The sequence below is a fragment of the Pseudonaja textilis genome, chromosome 11 (genome assembly GCF_049901715.1).
Source record: "Pseudonaja textilis isolate UNSWEBS1 chromosome 11, rPseTex1.2, whole genome shotgun sequence".
In the NCBI taxonomy this organism is placed as follows: Eukaryota; Metazoa; Chordata; class Lepidosauria; order Squamata; family Elapidae; genus Pseudonaja; species Pseudonaja textilis.
The window spans coordinates 21,830,185-21,846,816 of record NC_142000.1 but is presented as its reverse complement, the minus strand read 5'-3'; the positions used below and the strand labels follow the sequence as shown (position 1 = coordinate 21,846,816).

General features: G+C 55.9%; 1 protein-coding gene across 5 annotated transcripts in view; it reads left to right on the top strand.

The window, feature by feature from the left end:
* Window positions 1-16,632, top strand: part of PIEZO1 (piezo type mechanosensitive ion channel component 1 (Er blood group)) — a 58,781-nt gene that overhangs the window by 39,924 nt on the left and 2,225 nt on the right. For 2 of the 5 annotated variants that reach the window (XM_087940286.1, XM_087940283.1), the window contains exons 28-50: window positions 86-175; window positions 761-849; window positions 1,450-1,521; window positions 2,841-2,945; window positions 4,061-4,161; window positions 4,687-4,795; window positions 4,918-5,010; window positions 6,446-6,618; window positions 6,715-6,839; window positions 8,131-8,319; window positions 8,843-9,101; window positions 10,302-10,490; window positions 10,670-10,931; window positions 11,358-11,496; window positions 12,667-12,814; window positions 13,362-13,576; window positions 13,668-13,826; window positions 14,133-14,280; window positions 14,475-14,663; window positions 15,008-15,100; window positions 15,286-15,458; window positions 15,893-16,015; window positions 16,203-16,282. In XM_087940286.1, coding sequence (XP_087796412.1) covers window positions 86-175; window positions 761-849; window positions 1,450-1,521; window positions 2,841-2,945; window positions 4,061-4,161; window positions 4,687-4,795; window positions 4,918-5,010; window positions 6,446-6,618; window positions 6,715-6,839; window positions 8,131-8,319; window positions 8,843-9,101; window positions 10,302-10,490; window positions 10,670-10,931; window positions 11,358-11,496; window positions 12,667-12,814; window positions 13,362-13,576; window positions 13,668-13,826; window positions 14,133-14,280; window positions 14,475-14,663; window positions 15,008-15,100; window positions 15,286-15,458; window positions 15,893-16,015; window positions 16,203-16,282 — 3,323 coding nt within the window. The remainder of the gene's footprint in view (window positions 1-85; window positions 176-760; window positions 850-1,449; window positions 1,522-2,840; window positions 2,946-4,060; window positions 4,162-4,686; window positions 4,796-4,917; window positions 5,011-6,445; window positions 6,619-6,714; window positions 6,840-8,130; window positions 8,320-8,842; window positions 9,102-10,301; window positions 10,491-10,669; window positions 10,932-11,357; window positions 11,497-12,666; window positions 12,815-13,361; window positions 13,577-13,667; window positions 13,827-14,132; window positions 14,281-14,474; window positions 14,664-15,007; window positions 15,101-15,285; window positions 15,459-15,892; window positions 16,016-16,202; window positions 16,283-16,632) is intronic. The other 3 variants (XM_087940287.1, XM_026719748.2, XM_087940285.1) reach the window with 2 other exon arrangements.

The following is a 16,632-nucleotide window of genomic DNA, read 5'->3' as shown; positions in this document are numbered from 1 at the left end:
CCTATCTTGTAACCCTGCACCCGGACTGGAGTGACCACGGGTCTCCGGTGGCCAGGCTCATGGATCCTGGTTTGTGTCTCCGCAGGGGCTTCGCCCTCTTCAAAGCCAGGATGATCAAGCAGATGATGGCTCACCACCAGGCTGAAAAGAAGTCCTTGGTCCAACTGAAGCGGCAGTGAGTGTCACGGGAGGGGAAGGAGAGGAAGAGGCCCATCCAGGCGGGGGGACTACAAGGGTTGATCCTGGCTTTCAGGCCAGTGGGCGTCGGGGTGGGTGGGAGACCCCCCTTCCCTGGAGCAAGACGTGGCTCTCGTTTTTGTGGGTTTGGGACTGGAGAGGGAGGCCAGCCTCAGCGATCTCTGGCTTCAGCAGCTGGCCTGGCTCTCCCGGGAGAGATCTTGGGAGGAATCTGCCAGCGGGAATCGAGGACGGGAATCCAGGCTGTGGAGGGCTCAACGCCGCTGAGGTGGCTCAGGGGTGAAGCTTCTGCCCTTGGGGGGGGGGGAGGTCCCAGGACACCAAGCGGGGTCCTTCAGGCGGGGCTGAGAAGATGCCAGGAGGAGGCTGCCAGTCAAGCCTTGGCAGGAGGGGGCAGGGAGACCCATGAGCACCGGGCAGGAAAGGCCTTGCAGGTCTGAGCCACCGACTTTGGCTCCTGGGGCCCAGAGGAGTGACTTGAGGTGCAGGCAAAAGGGCACCCAGGGTGGATGGGGACATGAAGCCTCTGTGCCACTGCCCAGCGCCTGCCCTCTGCCCACAGGATGCAACGGATCCGAGCCAAGCAGGAGAAGTACCACCAGGGACAGCTGGCCAGGGACACGGAAGAGGCCACGGAGGCCGACACGCCAGGTGTGCAGGGACTTTCGGGGGCCGGGCTGGGGAACGTTTCTGGAAACCCTCTAGGAAGTCCATGGCTGGGCCAAGCCCAAAGGCGGCAGATCTCCTGCAGTCGCCTGTTCCACCGTATGGTTTCACTGGTGGACCCCCACGTCGCCTCCATGCCACGTCGAGCAGTGGATCTTACAAATGGAGCCATTCCTCCCCACGAGAGACGCCGGGAAGTGTGACTTTAGATGCCACTTGGACCCCTGGAAGGCTGGGGCGGGGATGTGGGTCTTCCTTTATCCTTGCAAGTCCCACCCGCCTCCCTCCTGGGGTTTGGGCTCCCCCTGCCTGCAACCCCCACGTAGCCGCTGACTCCTCCCTGCTTGGTCTCCATGAAGATTGGCGGGCGCTCCCTTCTCTTGCCCGCTCACAGCTGCATGAAGCAGGCATGGCTTTTGCCCCCGAGAGGTTGAGGAGGCCGGGGATGGAGACGGTTTGGGCCTGGCCTTGCAGAAGACTTCCGGGTGCGTTAGGAGAGGAGCAGCTGCTCGGCCGGCCTTGTCCACGGTCAGCCCCTCCGGCCCTTCCTGGGTCCCTCACCTGCCTTTGTACCCTGTTCCACAGCCTCAGGTGCCAAGAAGGACCCTGGCCAGCAAAGGAAGCGCTGGTGGCGCCCATGGTTGGATCATGCCACAGGTACAGCCCAGCCTCAGGGCTGGCGGACATACTAACCCTGGTTCATCCTGCGGCTCTGCCGGTGGAGGCCATTGCAATTGCTAACCATGGTGTCATCTGGGCTCTCAGTCCATCTCCTCCTCCATTCTGCACGCCTCTCTCTGGATGGGCCCATCTCTCATCCAGGCGCATCTGTTGCATGGGCTGCCATGCTGAGTCTCTTGCTGTCCGGGTCCTTCCAGAGACCGCTGCAGCTGCAGGCCTCATCGGGACCCTGGTTGCTTGTTTCGGGGCCACCAAAAGCCTTGGGGAACCCCTGTCTTGGTTGGGGACCATAGCTGAGACCTTGCAAGGAGGTCCAGTTCAAGCTTTGACCTGGGTGCAGATCCCAGGCTCGGTCCTGACTTATCTGGTGGGCTGCCTGGAAGCGAAACAGCTGTCCAGACTAGCCGGTTCACCCTGGAGCCATTCTGTGGCTGGTTTGGGTGTGGCTTAGCCAGCTGTGCCTTAGTCAACACACTGAGATTAAACCCTGGCTTGCTTGTAGCATACAGATGGGATGTCTGTCCAACTAGGTAGAGCAGACTAAGATACCAATGCCATGTAGGTCAGTCCTACTCACATGGTAATGCTACGGTAGCAGAATCTCTCAAGTCAGAAAGAGCTTCCCCTGCATTTATCTTTGCGAGAACTGGGATGTGGGTCCTCCGAAACGTTTTCTCCCCCTGGGCTCAGTGCCCTCTTATCTGGCCGTTGCCTTGGTAGCACCTCTTCCTCCCTCCATCAAGGACATTCCCGCTGCCCTTAGGCACGTTAGCCGAGTCCAACCACCAAAACTTGCTGTGAAAGGCTTGCTTGTTTTGGCAGCGCATGCTACAGATGCACCCTTTCCGGAGTGTTTAGCGAGGGTTGTCCTGCACTGCAGTGTTTCTCCACCTGGGCAGCTGGGAATTCTGGGAACTGAAGTCCATACCTCTTAAGGCCCGCAAGGTTGAGAAACGATACTTTATTGTGCGATGTGGACTCTGCCTGGTAGAGCAAGCTCTGGTTTAGGAGAACGAACTTCCACAGAGAGAGAGAGAGAGGGAGAGAGATCTGGTTCTTACCCTTCACCAAAGAAGGGAAACAGGGCCAGTTAGGTGCCATCCAAACCGCCCACTTGGCACCCATGCAGCCCTAGCCAGAGTGGGTTGCCAGGAGCCCTGCTGGGATGTTGCGTGGACAGCTGGGGGCTGGTCCCGTCCTCCATCGCTTCTTCTGCCTGCTTGTCTCTGCATGCTTTGGTTTCCTGGGAAACATTTTCTCTCGTTTTGACTTTCTCTGCTTTTCTCCCCTCTAAGGAAAACCACATTCTGTGGAGGAGGGCAGCCCCACATCGCCTGAGGGAGTAGCCCTTCCTTCTCGGGTGGACGGAGGCTGCCGGGGGAGGCAGGGCCATTACAGGGGTAATGTGTTCACACAAACAGAACGGGGGCCCTGGGAGCAGACTCCCCTTGGGAAGAAACCCCCCTCCTGCTCCCAGCCACGGGAGTGGGGCCTTCCCTGGGTGGGCCCTGCCCCCGGGAACATCCCTCGGGGCTCACTGGACTTTTCGGGGGTGGGGGGGTGGGGGGGTGGGAGGGTCCCTTTGCAAGGCCCAGGGGGTGGGGGGTGTACCCAGGCATTTAGGGCAGCATTTCTCAACCGTGTCAGCTTGAAGGTGGATGGACTTTAACTCCGTGCTGGCTGGGGGGATTCTGGGAGTTGACGTCCGCCCGCCTTCAAGCTGCCGAGGTTGCGAAACACCACCTTAGAGCGCGCGCAGAGTCTTGCCTTCTTGACAAAGCAAGTGGAGGCCATTTCCCAACCAGGAGCTCAATGTCCGAGGAGCCAAGAAACGGCCCGAAGCATCAAATCCAGAATTCCCAACCGCAGCAAAAGAGCTTAAACGAGAATGGCGTCAGGTGACCAGTGGGGGGAAGCGTCTCTGGAGTTGGTTGGGGTCTGTTTGGACTCTCCCCCGTGAGGACAGTTGAGGAAGAGCCAAGGCCAAACCAGCCTTTTGCTTGCCCAGATATGCTGGCTGGTCACCTACGCTGTGGCCTTGGCCTGGACTTAGACCCAGAGCCGAGAAGAGCCCCTTGCTGAAAGCAGACAGTCCTCATGGGCCTTGAGCAAGGGTCTCCACACTCAGCAAGCTTAAGACTCGTGGACTTCAACCCCCAGAATCCCTGAGCTAACATTCCTGGGGGAGGAATTCTGGGAGTTGAAGTCCACAAGTCTTAAAGCGGCCAAGTTTGAAGAGCCCTGGTCTTGAGGCTCAGCTCCTCTGAACTGGACTCTTGCAGTCTTTACTGTCCTCTTTTCCTGTCCTTGACCTGCCGAGTGGCCCTTCTCTGTACATGCCTGGAGGCACTCTTGTCTTTCTGTCACTTTTCCTGCATGTCTCTCTTCTCGGGGGAGCCGTGGCCTTCCCCAACCCACGTGGGGCTGTTCAGAATGGGGGTGGGGCGGGGGGAGAAGGGTGGGGAGAAGGAGGAGAAGGGCACTGACTGACCGTTGCAAACTCTGGGGCTCCTAGTGCTGCACTCGGGGGATTACTTCTTGTTTGAGACGGACAGCGAAGAGGACGAAGAATCGCCTGTGGAGGATCCAAAGCCCCCAAAACAAAGCGCCTTCCAGGTGAGGAAGGGTGGGGGGGGTTAGAAGGTTTCCCCCCGCAAGGCATCGCTGACTGCCTGGGATGAATTTATAGGAAATATAAATGATTATAAAACAAATGCAAAGTACCAAACCTTCCTAATTCTTTTGTAGTTGGGCTCACAGTTCCCGGGTAAATAAACACGCCTGCCTTTTCTAAAGACCCTTTTCCTGCTCCCCAAGCACTGAGAGGCCATCTGTGAATCAGAAACACCCTTTGCACATGCTCAAGGTGGCTGTGTCTCCTCCTCCCACCCGCTTGGGTTGCCCTTTGGCAAAGCTCCCGAGACTCCTTGAGGCAGGCAGCCGCTCAGTCCAACTGTCCTCAGACCACACCAGGCCAGCAAAGAATGGTGGAGAAACGTTTGGAACCTCAGGGTTGGCTGACCACCTTGGGGTGTCCTGAGGTGGACCTCCTGGCGGTGGGCTCTCCGCTCCTGCTTCTGGGGTGTCTTCCAGCAGTGGAATGAGGCAGGCTCGGCCCCTCTTTTTGTCTTCCGGGTCCAGCTGGCCTACCAGGCCTGGGTCACCAGCACGAGAACGGTGCTTCGTAAGCAGCGGCGCCGGGAGAAAGAGGAACAGGAGACGGATCCGGCTGAAGGCACCTCTTCCCCAGGTGAGGCCCTTTCCCCCCCAAACCCGGCTGGTTTTCCCTGTCAACTTCCAGGACATGCCAGGTGGCCAGGGTGTGTCCGGCTGAACACGATCCGTTGGTTTCACCAGCTCTCCCTCTTGCAGGGGAGGGGACCAAAGAGGAGACTCCCCCAGGTGAATTGCCAGATGAGAGACGCAGCCAGGAGGAGGAGGAAGAGGAAGAGGAGGAAACTCCAGGTAGCTGGAAGGCAAGACTCACAATGGAAGGGGATGCCTGCACAGGGTCCCGTTGGCCCCACCTTCAGGTTCCAATCCCTTATGAGAAGGTTTCTCAACCTCAGCTATTGTGATGACCCAAAGGGGCATGGCACAAAGGCCACCCAGTCAGATAATCAGTAAGAGTCCCTTTATTAGCTCCAACTTTGCTCCCAATGTCCTGGTTACCTTCTGGCTGGAGAAAAACTCTCCCAGGAACAGCCTTTGGCTGCAGAGAATCAAGTCCAAAACAGCGTCAACAAAAACTCCAACTATAAGTCCAATCAAGGCAAAATGAGGTAATTAATCCAGCAGGGCAGGAGAAGGAATTCCAGCAGTGAAGGCACGGCAATAACTCAACACAGTTGGGAGGATTCCAGGAACACAGATAAGCAAAGTCAACACAAGATAAACTCACATTTGTTCCCAGCAGCTGCGGCATTCAGCCTGCATCTCTTTTAAACTCTCATTCCCAGGTGTGGCTAATGAAGGGAATCAGGGCCCTTTCCTCCCCGTAAGCCACACAACCCACGTTGCTCTCTTCTCCGTTTCTCCCTGTGTGTCCTAAGATGAAGAGGGGGTGGGCCTGGGTCTTCCTCTGAACTCCCTCTCCCTTGTTCTACCTCTCCCCTGCTCTGCCCAGCCGGACTTTGCCCTTCCCCAGTTTCCTCCACAGCCAATGGAGCCACCCTCCCACTCCCTGTCAGCTGTCCAGCTTCCTCCTCAGATTCAGACTCCGACAGGAGTATGACAGCTATTTTAAGATGTGGGGACTTCAACTCCCAGGGTTGCCCAGCTCCAATTTTACAACCTTTTTCGCAGTAGGTCATTAAGTGAACGCCATGGTCATTGAGCAAACCTATCTTTCACTTTGGAGCATTTTTCCTGAAAACATCCGTTTTCAGCAGCAATGCCATAACTTATTGCCACGCGACCATGGGGATACCACACATGTTTGTAGAGGTGGAGTGATTGCCAAGCACCCAAAATGTGGTCATGTGACCCCAGAGGGGGGCATCATAACTCTGAAACCGTTGTAACTACCTTTGGAAGGGGGCATCTGTCACTAAGTAATTGGCCATAAGTCAAGGACTATGTGTCCGCGTTTGCAAAGGGTTTCCAAGTTTCAGGCGGAGATGGGCCAATGGAACCGACTCCCTTGTAAAAGCTGGACCCTCCATGTGCAGGAGGAAAACAGGGAGCCATGATCCAGTGTCACCGCTTGCTTCCAGAAATTGTGGCTGCTGCCCCCGTGGAGATTTTGAAGAAGAGGCGTGGCAGTCATTTGCCTGGACTGGCGCAGGGTTCCCTGCCTGAGCAGGAGGGGGTTGGGCTGGAAGACCTCCAGGGCCCCCTCTTCCAACTCTGTTGTTCTGCCCGGAGGTTCTGCGAGTGACTCCGACGGGTCTTTTCCCAGGCAAGAGCAACGTTCTGCAGCGGGGACTGAATGCCCTGCGCTTCCTGTGGGTGCTGTGCCAGGCTACGGTGGACGGCTTGACCCGGTGGCTGAGGGCCCTCACCAAGGACCACGAGCACCTCTCCACCGTCCTGGGCCTGGAGAGGTTTGTGCTCACCCAGCAGCTGGACCAGGTGAGCCTCCGTCAGCCAGGCTGGGGCTGGCTCGGAGGGGGGAGCTTGGCCTGCTGCCGCCGCCGCAGAAGACCCACTCCAGTCCCGTCCATGCAGGCAGAGGAGGTTCACAGAGGCATCCTGGACAGGCTGTACCAGCCGCCCCCGCCGGCCGACAACACCTCGCAGGACACGGCCTTGCCTGGGACGGCAGCCGTATCGCCCAACAGCATGGCTTCCAGGCAGGTGCATATGGGGCTGGGGAGGGGGAGCCGGAAAGCGAGGACTGGGGCAGCTCTGCCTGGGGGCACGTGGGGCTGCGCCAGCTCCCTGTGGGGCCCAGGAGTTGAGGAAGGAGCACCCCTTGCTTGAAGTGGGGTTGGATGACCTCTTTAGATCCCTTCCGGCAGCGGCCTTGCACAGAACACCACACCTGAGCAGTTTGAGGCTGAGTTAATGTTCTTAGTGGCTCTGCTGGTGCAGTTAGTTTGCTTCTGGTGTAGCATGTTGTGGGAATGTCTGTTTCAATCATCTCAGTCGTGGCTGTCCCAGAAGCACTTTTCCAAAAGACAACGGGACTTCCTTGTTTTTTCGCTTGAAAACGTTTCACTCCTCACTGAGTCTGTCATCTGCACCTCTGTAACTGTCTGGTTCAGTTCTGCAACCCAGCAGGACAGACACAGACTCCAGAGAGGAATTAGGACTGCAGGAAAAACAATTACTGTCAACCTGCCTTCAATCGAGGACCTGCATATCCTGCACGAAGTCAAAAAGGGGGCTGTGAAAATACCTGCAGACCCCTCACATCCCGGACGTAAAATGTTTCAACTCCCACCCTCAAAATGACACTATAGAGCCCTGCACACCAGAACAACTAGACACAAGGGGAGTTTTTCCCCAAAAGCCATTACTCTGCCAAACAATTCCCTCAACACTGTACCTCAATTTTTATTAAATCTCTACTACTATCACTATTAATCTTCTCATCACTCCTATCACCCACCCCCTCCCACTTGTGACTGCATGACTGTAACTTTGTCGCTTGTATCCTAACGATTTATATTGACTGTTTCCTAGTATGATTTGATGGCTTATTGTGCCCTATGACTATCATTAAGTGTTGTACCTGATGATTCTTGACAAATGTAACTTTTCTTTTACATACACCGAGAGCATTTGCACCAAGACAAATTCCTTGTGTGTCCAATCACACTTGGCCAATAAAAAGAATTCTATTCTATTCTATTCTATTCTATTCTATTCTATTCTATTCTATTCTATTCTATTCTATTCTATTCTATTCTCATCCAAGAAGCTTGGGTGAGAAATGAACTGAAGAAGCTTCTTGGATGAGAAGTGAAATGTTTTCACGGGAAAAAAAACCAGAAAGTCCAGTTGTCTTTTGGAAAAGTGCTTTTGGGAGAGATGTTTTGTGTGAACTGGGAAATAAGGTGAATTCAGTCAAATTTGGCTCTTGGGTGACTGAGGCCCCTTGTTGGAAGAGGCTGTGTAATCCCGTTGATGCTTCCACAGTGGCTGCGATGGGGGAGAGGTTTTTAGTGCTGCCAGCAGCACTGGCTACAACTCTCGAAGCGGCAGTGAGGAGCAAATTCCAGCTGTGGATCTTCCGGACAACGCAGGACTCCTTCCCAGCAACTCCCAGGAGCTACTGGCTTGTGCCAAGAGTCGCCCCCGCACTGCCAGCGAATTGCTACTGAGCAGGTACTGCCTTGGGCGAGCAAGGACTCCCCGCTTACCTCGGCTTCTGAGGGTCACGAGTGCCAAGACAAACGCTCTGTCATTAACATCACCCAGTTAAAGACGCACAACTTCAAAAGTTGACGTGGAGGCCCCAGTTTAGCTGGCTGGGGAATTCTGGGAGTTGAAGTTCACAAGTCTTAAAGTGGCCAAGGTTGCAGACCCCTGCTCCAGAAGGAATTCCAGAACTGTTATTCCATCAAAGGACGATGCAGTTGTTGATCCCTGGGACATCTTTGATAGACAAAGGAGAATGAGTACAAAAACAGCCTTTCTGCCGTCCAACATGTTGTGACTTCAGCTCCCAGAATTCCCAGGCAGAGTGGAGCATTGTGGGAGTTGTAGGCTCAGTATAATGCGTGCAGAAGCTTAGTGAAATGCGGGGGGTTGGGGGTGGGCGTGGTGATTCCAACTTGGAGAGACTTTGCTCCCCATCCTAGCTTTCCCAACCCGCTCCCACCCTCCGCCTGTCCCTTCCGCCTTCCAGATGTGTCTCTTTCGAAGAGCTGGAGGAATCCAAGCAGTTCTACCACTCCCAAAACCGCTTTGTGCAGCTGCTGGTGGCCTGTTACCACTTTGTGGCCGGGCACTCGGACCTGCTGTGCTACTTCGTCATCATTCTCAACAACATGGTCACAGCCTCGGTCATCTCGATCGTCCTGCCCATCCTCATCTTCCTGTGGGCCATGCTGTCCATCCCACGGCCCAGCAAGTCCTTCTGGATGACGGCCATCGTCTACACGGAGGTGGGGCCCTTCTTCAGCGGGGGGTGGGGGAAGGATGTTTTGAAGCTAATTTTGATGTGGGGGGAAAACTGACAGTGAATGGACTTCATCTCCCAGAATTCTCAGCAATGGCCCTGCTGGGTGTGGATTTCTGGGAACTGAAGTCCTTTTACTTGGAAATGGCCACTGTTGGGAAATCCTGAGCAATTTTCTCTCCCTGGGTCCCTGCCTGGTGCATTGGACTGCCTCCATTCCCCCCCCCCCCCAGTAAGAACTGGGGCCCATCATGGCCCAGCGGAGGGGCCCAGCTTGAGCGGTTCAGGGTTTTCCACGGAGTCAGGGAAGAACAAAGCACAGCTGCCCCAGAAGAGGAAGAAGACCGCTCTACGTTCAGTAGGAACCTCCTTTGCTGTTTTCTCTAGCCCGGAAGGGCCTGTCCAGGAGGGACCAAGGTTGGGAGATGCTGGCTGAGTCTAGCCCAGGCTCTCACGGTGGAGAGCTGAGCCTGCATATTCAGAGGCAGCGTATCTGTTGGCTTTCAGATAAGGAGGAAAGTGGTTGCCTTCCACCCTTCCTGGTGAGGAGAAAACGAAATGCCAGAGAACCTTCCTCTTGCTTTAGGCCAGGGGCCTCCAACCTGGGCAGCGTTAAGTCTGGCTGAGGAACTCTGGGAGTTGAGGTCCACACGTCTTAAAGCGACCACGGTTGGAGACCCCCGTTCTCAGGGAACCTTGGAAAATGTGCTTTTTGGGTGTCTGCTCCTATCTTGGGGAACAATTCCCCACCCCCCCATGAGACTTGGCAGCCCCCCACCCGCTTAGCTTTTCAGAAGGTATTAACGCCTGGCTTTTAACCCCGGTGCCAAGTAGGATGGCACAGATCCGTGTTTCTCAACCTCAGCCCCTTTAAGCTGGGTGGACTTCAACTCCCAGAATTCCCCAGCCAGGCAACACTTCGCCCCAGCTATGCTGGCTGAGGAATCCTGGGAGTTGAAGTCCACAAATCTTAATGTGGCCAAGGAGGGAGAGCCCCGTTTTTCAAACCTGACAATCATTGGACTTCAACTCCCAGAATTCCCCAGCCAGGCAACGCTTTCCCCAGCTGTGCTGGCTGAGGAATCCTGGGAGTTGCGGTCCACAAGTCTTAACGTGGCCAAGGAGGGAGACCCCTGCTCTAGAGTTCTTCTCCCCTGGACTCCCCTTTGCCTCTCTTCTTGCCCAGGTGATGGTGGTGCTCAAGTACCTTTTCCAGTTTGGCTTCTTCCCCTGGAACAGCTACACCACCATGGTGCGCTATGAGGGGAAGCCTTTCTTTGCGCCTCGCATCCTGGGCATTGAGAAGACCGACAACTACATCAAATATGACCTGATCCAGCTCTTGGTGCTCTTCTTCCACCGCTCCCTGCTGCTGGTAAGAAGGAACCGGGGCTCGAATTCCCACCAGGGCTGGGGGAGGCCCAGGGAGATCCGGCAAAGAACCTGAGAGTAGGGGAGTTGCCAGGAATCACAGCCAGAGAGGCAGCCCGGGCAGCTTCTCCCTTGCTTCCCTGTGCCTGCTTGGCCCCTTTCTGAACGAGTTGTCATCTCCAGAGCTACGGCCTGTGGGATCACGAAGAAGAGCTGCTGGCCAAACCTCAGCTGGAGACGGAAGAATCGCCAGAGGTGGCCAAAGGAAAGGAAGAGCCGGAGCCTTTGGCATCGGCCGGCCCCGAGGCAGAGATCGTGGTGTTGGAGGAGAAGACGGAGCCGGAGGTGAAGAAGGGGATTCGTTCGCGGTTCAGAAAGAAAAAGGAGGAGAAGAAGAAGAAGAAGAAGCAACTGAGCACATCTCCAGAGGAGCAAGGGGAGGCAGGTACCTAATGGCCGCTGCAGGAGGAGCTGAAAAGGGGGAGGGAGGGGCACTGAGTTTATTTACTTAATTCAATAGTTGTATTAATTGCGTTGATTTATATCAGGGGTCTCCAACCTTGGCAACTTTAAGACTTGTGGACCTCGGCTCCCAGAGTTTGGCTGATTTCTGGTAGTTGAAGTCCACAAGTCTTAAAGTTGCCAAGGTTGGAGACCCCTGGGCCCTCTGGGTCCCGTTCGAGGCCATGGATTAACTGAGAGGATCCTCACCCTGGTAGACCCAAAGAGTCTTCCCTCGGCTGGATCTTCTGGCTGGGGGGAGGGGATGAGGGGGAGGAAGGACTGTGTTGTAGAGGCTCCCTGGCTGAAGCACATCAGTGGGAGAAGGCAGAGGTTGGCCAAGCGTTCATCCCACTCTTCTCTTTCCAAGCCTCAGAGGTCCAGGAGCAGAAAGGAGAGGAGAAGGTGGTGGAGGAGGAGGAGGAGGAGGAGAAGAAGAAGAAGTCAGGGGCATCCCGAGAAAAGCTGAAAGCTGCCAAACGCCAAGTGAAGCACTTCTTTAATTCTGCGTAAGTGATGGGAAGTGGGGGGGAGGTTGGCAACCATCTTCGTGTGAATTCTCCTCAACCAAGAAACACTGGCTGTCATGTCTGGGGTTTTCCTCCCCTGGGTTAGGCTGTGGCACATTCATACGTTGTGTTCAGCCATTGTTATCGCTATTAGATGGAGCAGAGAGGGAAACCAATTCCACAGCAGAAGCTAAGTGTCAGGATTCCGGCAGTTGCCCCCATTTAAATCATGATGTCGAGCCAAACTTCCAAAACCTAAAAAGGATTTGTTGGGAGTTAAACTGTCTGGGACTGCCTGGGTGTATCATCATTCATATTCTCCAATGGGACACCTCCATAGCCCAGAGTCATCAATCATGCTCTCCAGTTAGAATTTTGCATGACAGAAACTTCAGTCACCTAGTTACTATCTTTGAAAACATTTGTGGAATGCACCTGCCAAGTTTGCAAGCTGCCACACTGCTCCCCCCTCCCTTTGTGTTGGCAACTCTAAAAAAGACCCTAGAAATATTTTATGAGTTAACACTACTTGGATGGACTGCTTGGATGGAGATGGGCTCTTAGCAGAACCTTGCAATCGGATTGTGTCGGCTGACTTCAGGGAATGTGGAAAGTGTCCACTCAGCCTCTTCCCAATTATTACCTCATCATCAACCTCTTTTCCCTAGGCCCCCTTCCTGCGTGTCTCCGTCAAGGTCCCCTTCCTGCTTCTCTACACTCATTGTGTTTATGGCTCAGCACAGTGTGGAGCCTGTGTGTAAACCCACCTTCCCTTTCCTGCCAGGCTGTGACTCTGGCTGGGCCAGTAGTGAGATCCTACCTGTGCCACTACCGGTTTGGTGGGTGATCAGTTGTGTGCACGCATGCCCCTAACACACACACACACACACACACAAACACGGACCTAACGCACCAATCAGCTGAGAGGATGAAGAAACGAAAAGCTAGGAGTGACCGTCGCCCACCCATCCCTGCACTTTTCTTTTCTCCTCTCAGATAATCATGAGAGGCTGTTGTTGGTTTTTTTTACTACCGGTTTGTCTGAACCAGTCCAAACCGGTAGCCTGCCACCACTGGGCTGCTGGGCCCTTCCTTGCACCCTACAGAGGTGACTTGGTTCACACTTCTTCACCCGACCTCACTCCACCCTCTTCGCCCTTCTTCCTCCAGAAGAGAGCGCACGTTCCAGCCAGCCTGCCAGTTCTTCCAGGACATCCTGCACAGCAAGTACCGCGCTGCCACAGACGTCTACGCCCTCATGTTCCTGGCTGATGTGGTGGACTTCATCATCATCATCTTCGGCTTCTGGGCCTTTGGAGTAAGTCCGGTGGTGCCGCTCGGGATTTGCTGCTTTCCTCAAGCCGTTGTTGCCAGTGATTTTGCTGGGGTAGTACTCCCCAGATGTCTTAGTCGACTGCTGGGAACTCTGGGACTTGTAGTCACTGAGCATCTAGTAGGTGCTCTTGGGACTATTCCAGAAGAGCTTTGGGAAACGGGATTGTCCAGGACCGAACTCTGCCAGCTGAGGAGGGACAGAAAGAAGGAGGGGAAGGATCAGGGGTCCCCAGTGGGCTTATCTGCTGCCTGGAGACCACCCTCCCTTTTGCTCTGCCTGAGCTTGGGGTAAATTAGAACGACAAGCTCCAAGCGTCACTGAAATTCAGCACAGGTTCACCACCAACCCCCCTGCAAAAGGGGGGGGCGGTGCTATGCCAGGGGCAGTTAGCTTGGGGGGGGCGGTGCTATGCCAGGGGCAGCTAGCCTGGGGGTCCCTGGAGAGGAGTAGATGGTCTCCTAGGGAAATTGGGGGGTGGGGGGTGGACCACTGTGTTTGCCCTCCTCCCTGAGCTTCTCTTCCCCTGCAGAAACACTCGGCTGCAGCCGACATCACGTCCTCCCTCTCTGAAGACCAGGTGCCCCAGGCCTTCCTGGTGATGCTTCTGATTCAGTTCTCCACCATGGTGGTTGACCGGGCACTCTACCTGCGCAAGAGCATCCTGGGCAAGCTCATCTTCCAGGTCATCTTGGTCTTTGGCATCCACATCTGGATGTTCTTCATTCTACCTGCTGTCACGGAGAGGTGCGTGGCTGTCTCTCCGCTTCCCCCGTCCTGAGCTGGGCCTTCTCCTTTCAGAGGGGGGGGCCACTTCATCCTTGGTCTCCCTTCCCAGGAAGTTCAGCCAGAATACGGTGGCCCAGCTGTGGTACTTTGTGAAGTGCATCTACTTCGGCCTCTCCGCCTACCAGATTCGCTGCGGTTACCCCACCCGCATCTTGGGGAATTTCCTCACCAAGAAATACAACCACCTGAACCTCTTCCTGTTCCAAGGGTAACAACAAAAGAGGGGAGGGGGCTGCTGGGGGAAGGAGAGCCTGGTGCGGGGCCCTTTAAGTAGAGGCAGGACCCTTTGGGGGGAAACTTTGCACCAAGGTAGACCTTTCTTTGGGGGGGGGGCAGGTGAGAACATTGTGTGTCTCCATGGGTCTCTACATCTGGTACTCCATTTCTTTACCATGCATCGTGGTGAGCACCATGCACCATTGATGGCCAGGAGAAAGTGGTGACAGTTGTCCAGGGTCAACCAGAATTCCCCCACCCCCCGGAGGACCTGAAGATACATCTCTTGGCTCCACAGGTTTCGCCTGGTGCCTTTCTTGGTGGAGCTGCGCGCTGTAATGGACTGGGTCTGGACAGACACCACGCTGTCCCTCTCCAACTGGATGTGTGTGGAAGATATCTATGCCAACATCTTCATCATCAAGTGCAGCCGTGAGACGGAGAAGGTGGGCCTCCACGGAAGCGGGGGGTGCATGGCGGAGCTGGGCCTCCGCGAGTCTTCTGTCTTGAGGGCTCCTTCCCCAGGACGATTGCTGTAGTCCTAGCGAGCATGATGGGCCTTCAGTAGGATAACAGGAGGCTTTATGGAGAAGACCTGGGGTGCCCTGAGCTGACCGTTAGCGCCCCTCTCCCCCTGCAGAAGTACCCACAACCCAAGGGTCAGAAGAAGAAGAAGATCGTCAAATATGGCATGGGAGGCCTCATCATCCTCTTCCTCATCTGCATCATCTGGTTCCCGCTGCTCTTCATGTCCCTCGTGCGCTCCGTGGTGGGTGTGGTCAACCACCCCATCGATGTCACTGTGACCCTCAAATTGGGGGGCTATGAGGTAAGAGGAGCTGCCTTGTGGAGAAGCAAAACTGCAGGCCACCCAGTTCCCAGAGGCTGATGGACCACAATTCCCAGCACCCTCTCAGCTGGACGTTGCCGCCTCTCAACGGCCCATGTTGGCTTTCACAGACCGATGGGCTGAGCTCTTGTAGCAGTTGCAGCGCTTGGCTCTGGGCAGGTTGAATCACCCCCAGCTCCTCTGCATCTTGGGGGCCTCTCCCTGTCGACGGTCCCCCCCCCCCCGTGGCAGCTACGAGAGCCGTGCTGTTGAGGCGGAGTGTGTGCAGGAGGGATCAGGATTGACGGTGCCCCTAAAACTGGATCCCCTTCTTTCCTCTTCAGCCCCTCTTCACCATGAGTGCCCAGCAGCAGTCCATCCAGCCTTTCACCCCGCAGGACTACGAACAGTTGACCAATAAGTTTGAGCGGCAGCCGGTGAGTCCTAGCCGGACATACGGCAGGAGGGAGGGGGAATCCTCTCCTTCAAGTGGGTGGGGGACCGGCACCTCTGCCCCGTGAAAATAGAAGGAAGCCCCGCCCTGGTGGGCTGGGCCTGAGCGGGGGGGGCTACCACGCTGTGCCCCGCTGACCTGGCCTGGGACTCTCTGTCCTCCCCGCAGCTCGCCATGCAGTTCATCACCCAGTACGGCTACGAGGACGTGGCCTGGGCCCGCATTGAGGGCAGCTCCGGATCCCTGTGGAGCATCAGCCCGCCCAGCCGTGAGCAGCTCTGGCAGGAGCTGCACAATGGCTCCTCGGACATCACCCTGCGCTTCACCTGGAACTTCCAAAGGTACTTCAGGCCAGGACCGGAAGTCCCCCCTTGCAGGGCGGTGCCCTGGCTGCTTTAACCAAGGATATGCCCCCTTTCGCTTGGCCTGGAACAGCCCTGCGGAGCTCCGAAGGTGGCTTCTTCTGGCATTTGAAGGCTTAAGAGAGGAATCTCCAACCTTGGCAGCTTTAACGCTGGTGGACTTCAACTCCCAGAATTCCTCATCCACCCAACGCTGCTAAGGAATCCTGAGCGTTAAAGTCCACAAGCCTGAAAAGCGGCCGAGGTTGGAGATCCTGGCTTAGGGGGCTGTGGGTGCAGAAGAGCTCTGGGGATGGAGAGGGCGACGAAGGGACCCGAAAGCAGAGGGTGGATCCTCCTCCTGCCTTTCCTTCCACTTCTCCTTGATCCCCAAAGTCCTTTCCTTCCTCCTCCTCCTCCTCCGCAACCGCCAGGGATCTCAGCAAAGGAGGGAAAACGGAGTACACCTCCCAGAAGCACACCATGGACCTGAGCCAGAAGAGTCTCGTGAGACAAAATTTGGCCGGGATGCTGCAGGGCACCCATCGTGCCCCTGTGTGAGTGTCGTCCCCCCCTGCCCCTCCCATCAAGGCACCCATGGCCAGGGGGTGAACCAGGTGGGGAAAGGGCCCCCCAATTGCAGGGGTCTCAATTCACAGCCTGCAAAGCCCGAGGAACAGAGCGGCTCCGCCACCCGTGTGCTTTCAGGCTGCTTTCTCTTACCGTCTCTTCTCCTTGTTCCAGGCGGATAGCCCACCTCTTCCCACCCTACATACGGGCGCCCAGCGGCCCCGAGGCAGACCCGGTTGAGCCCCTGCTCCCAGGTGAGGACACCAGACAGAAACTGCTTTGCACAGACTCGGGGCTGATCGTTTAACTCCCCAGTTCCTCCCTCTGCGTGGAGGGGGGTTCCTGGTGCTAGCTGGAAAACAATCCAGGGGGTCAGAACTCGTCCCCCCCCCCCCAGCAGAAATGCCAGCACGCTTTCACAAGAACAGCCGGGACATGGGCGCATTTCTGGCTTTTTCAGGTGGGAGCAGGAACAGGAGGCCAATGGCTCCGTTTCCCGGTCCCTAAAAAGGCCACAATCATGCCACGGGTTGGCAGGGCGGTTTTCCAAGTAGAGAGAGCAGCGTGCCTTCCACGTCTGCTTTCCTGCTTGCTTTTGAAAGAG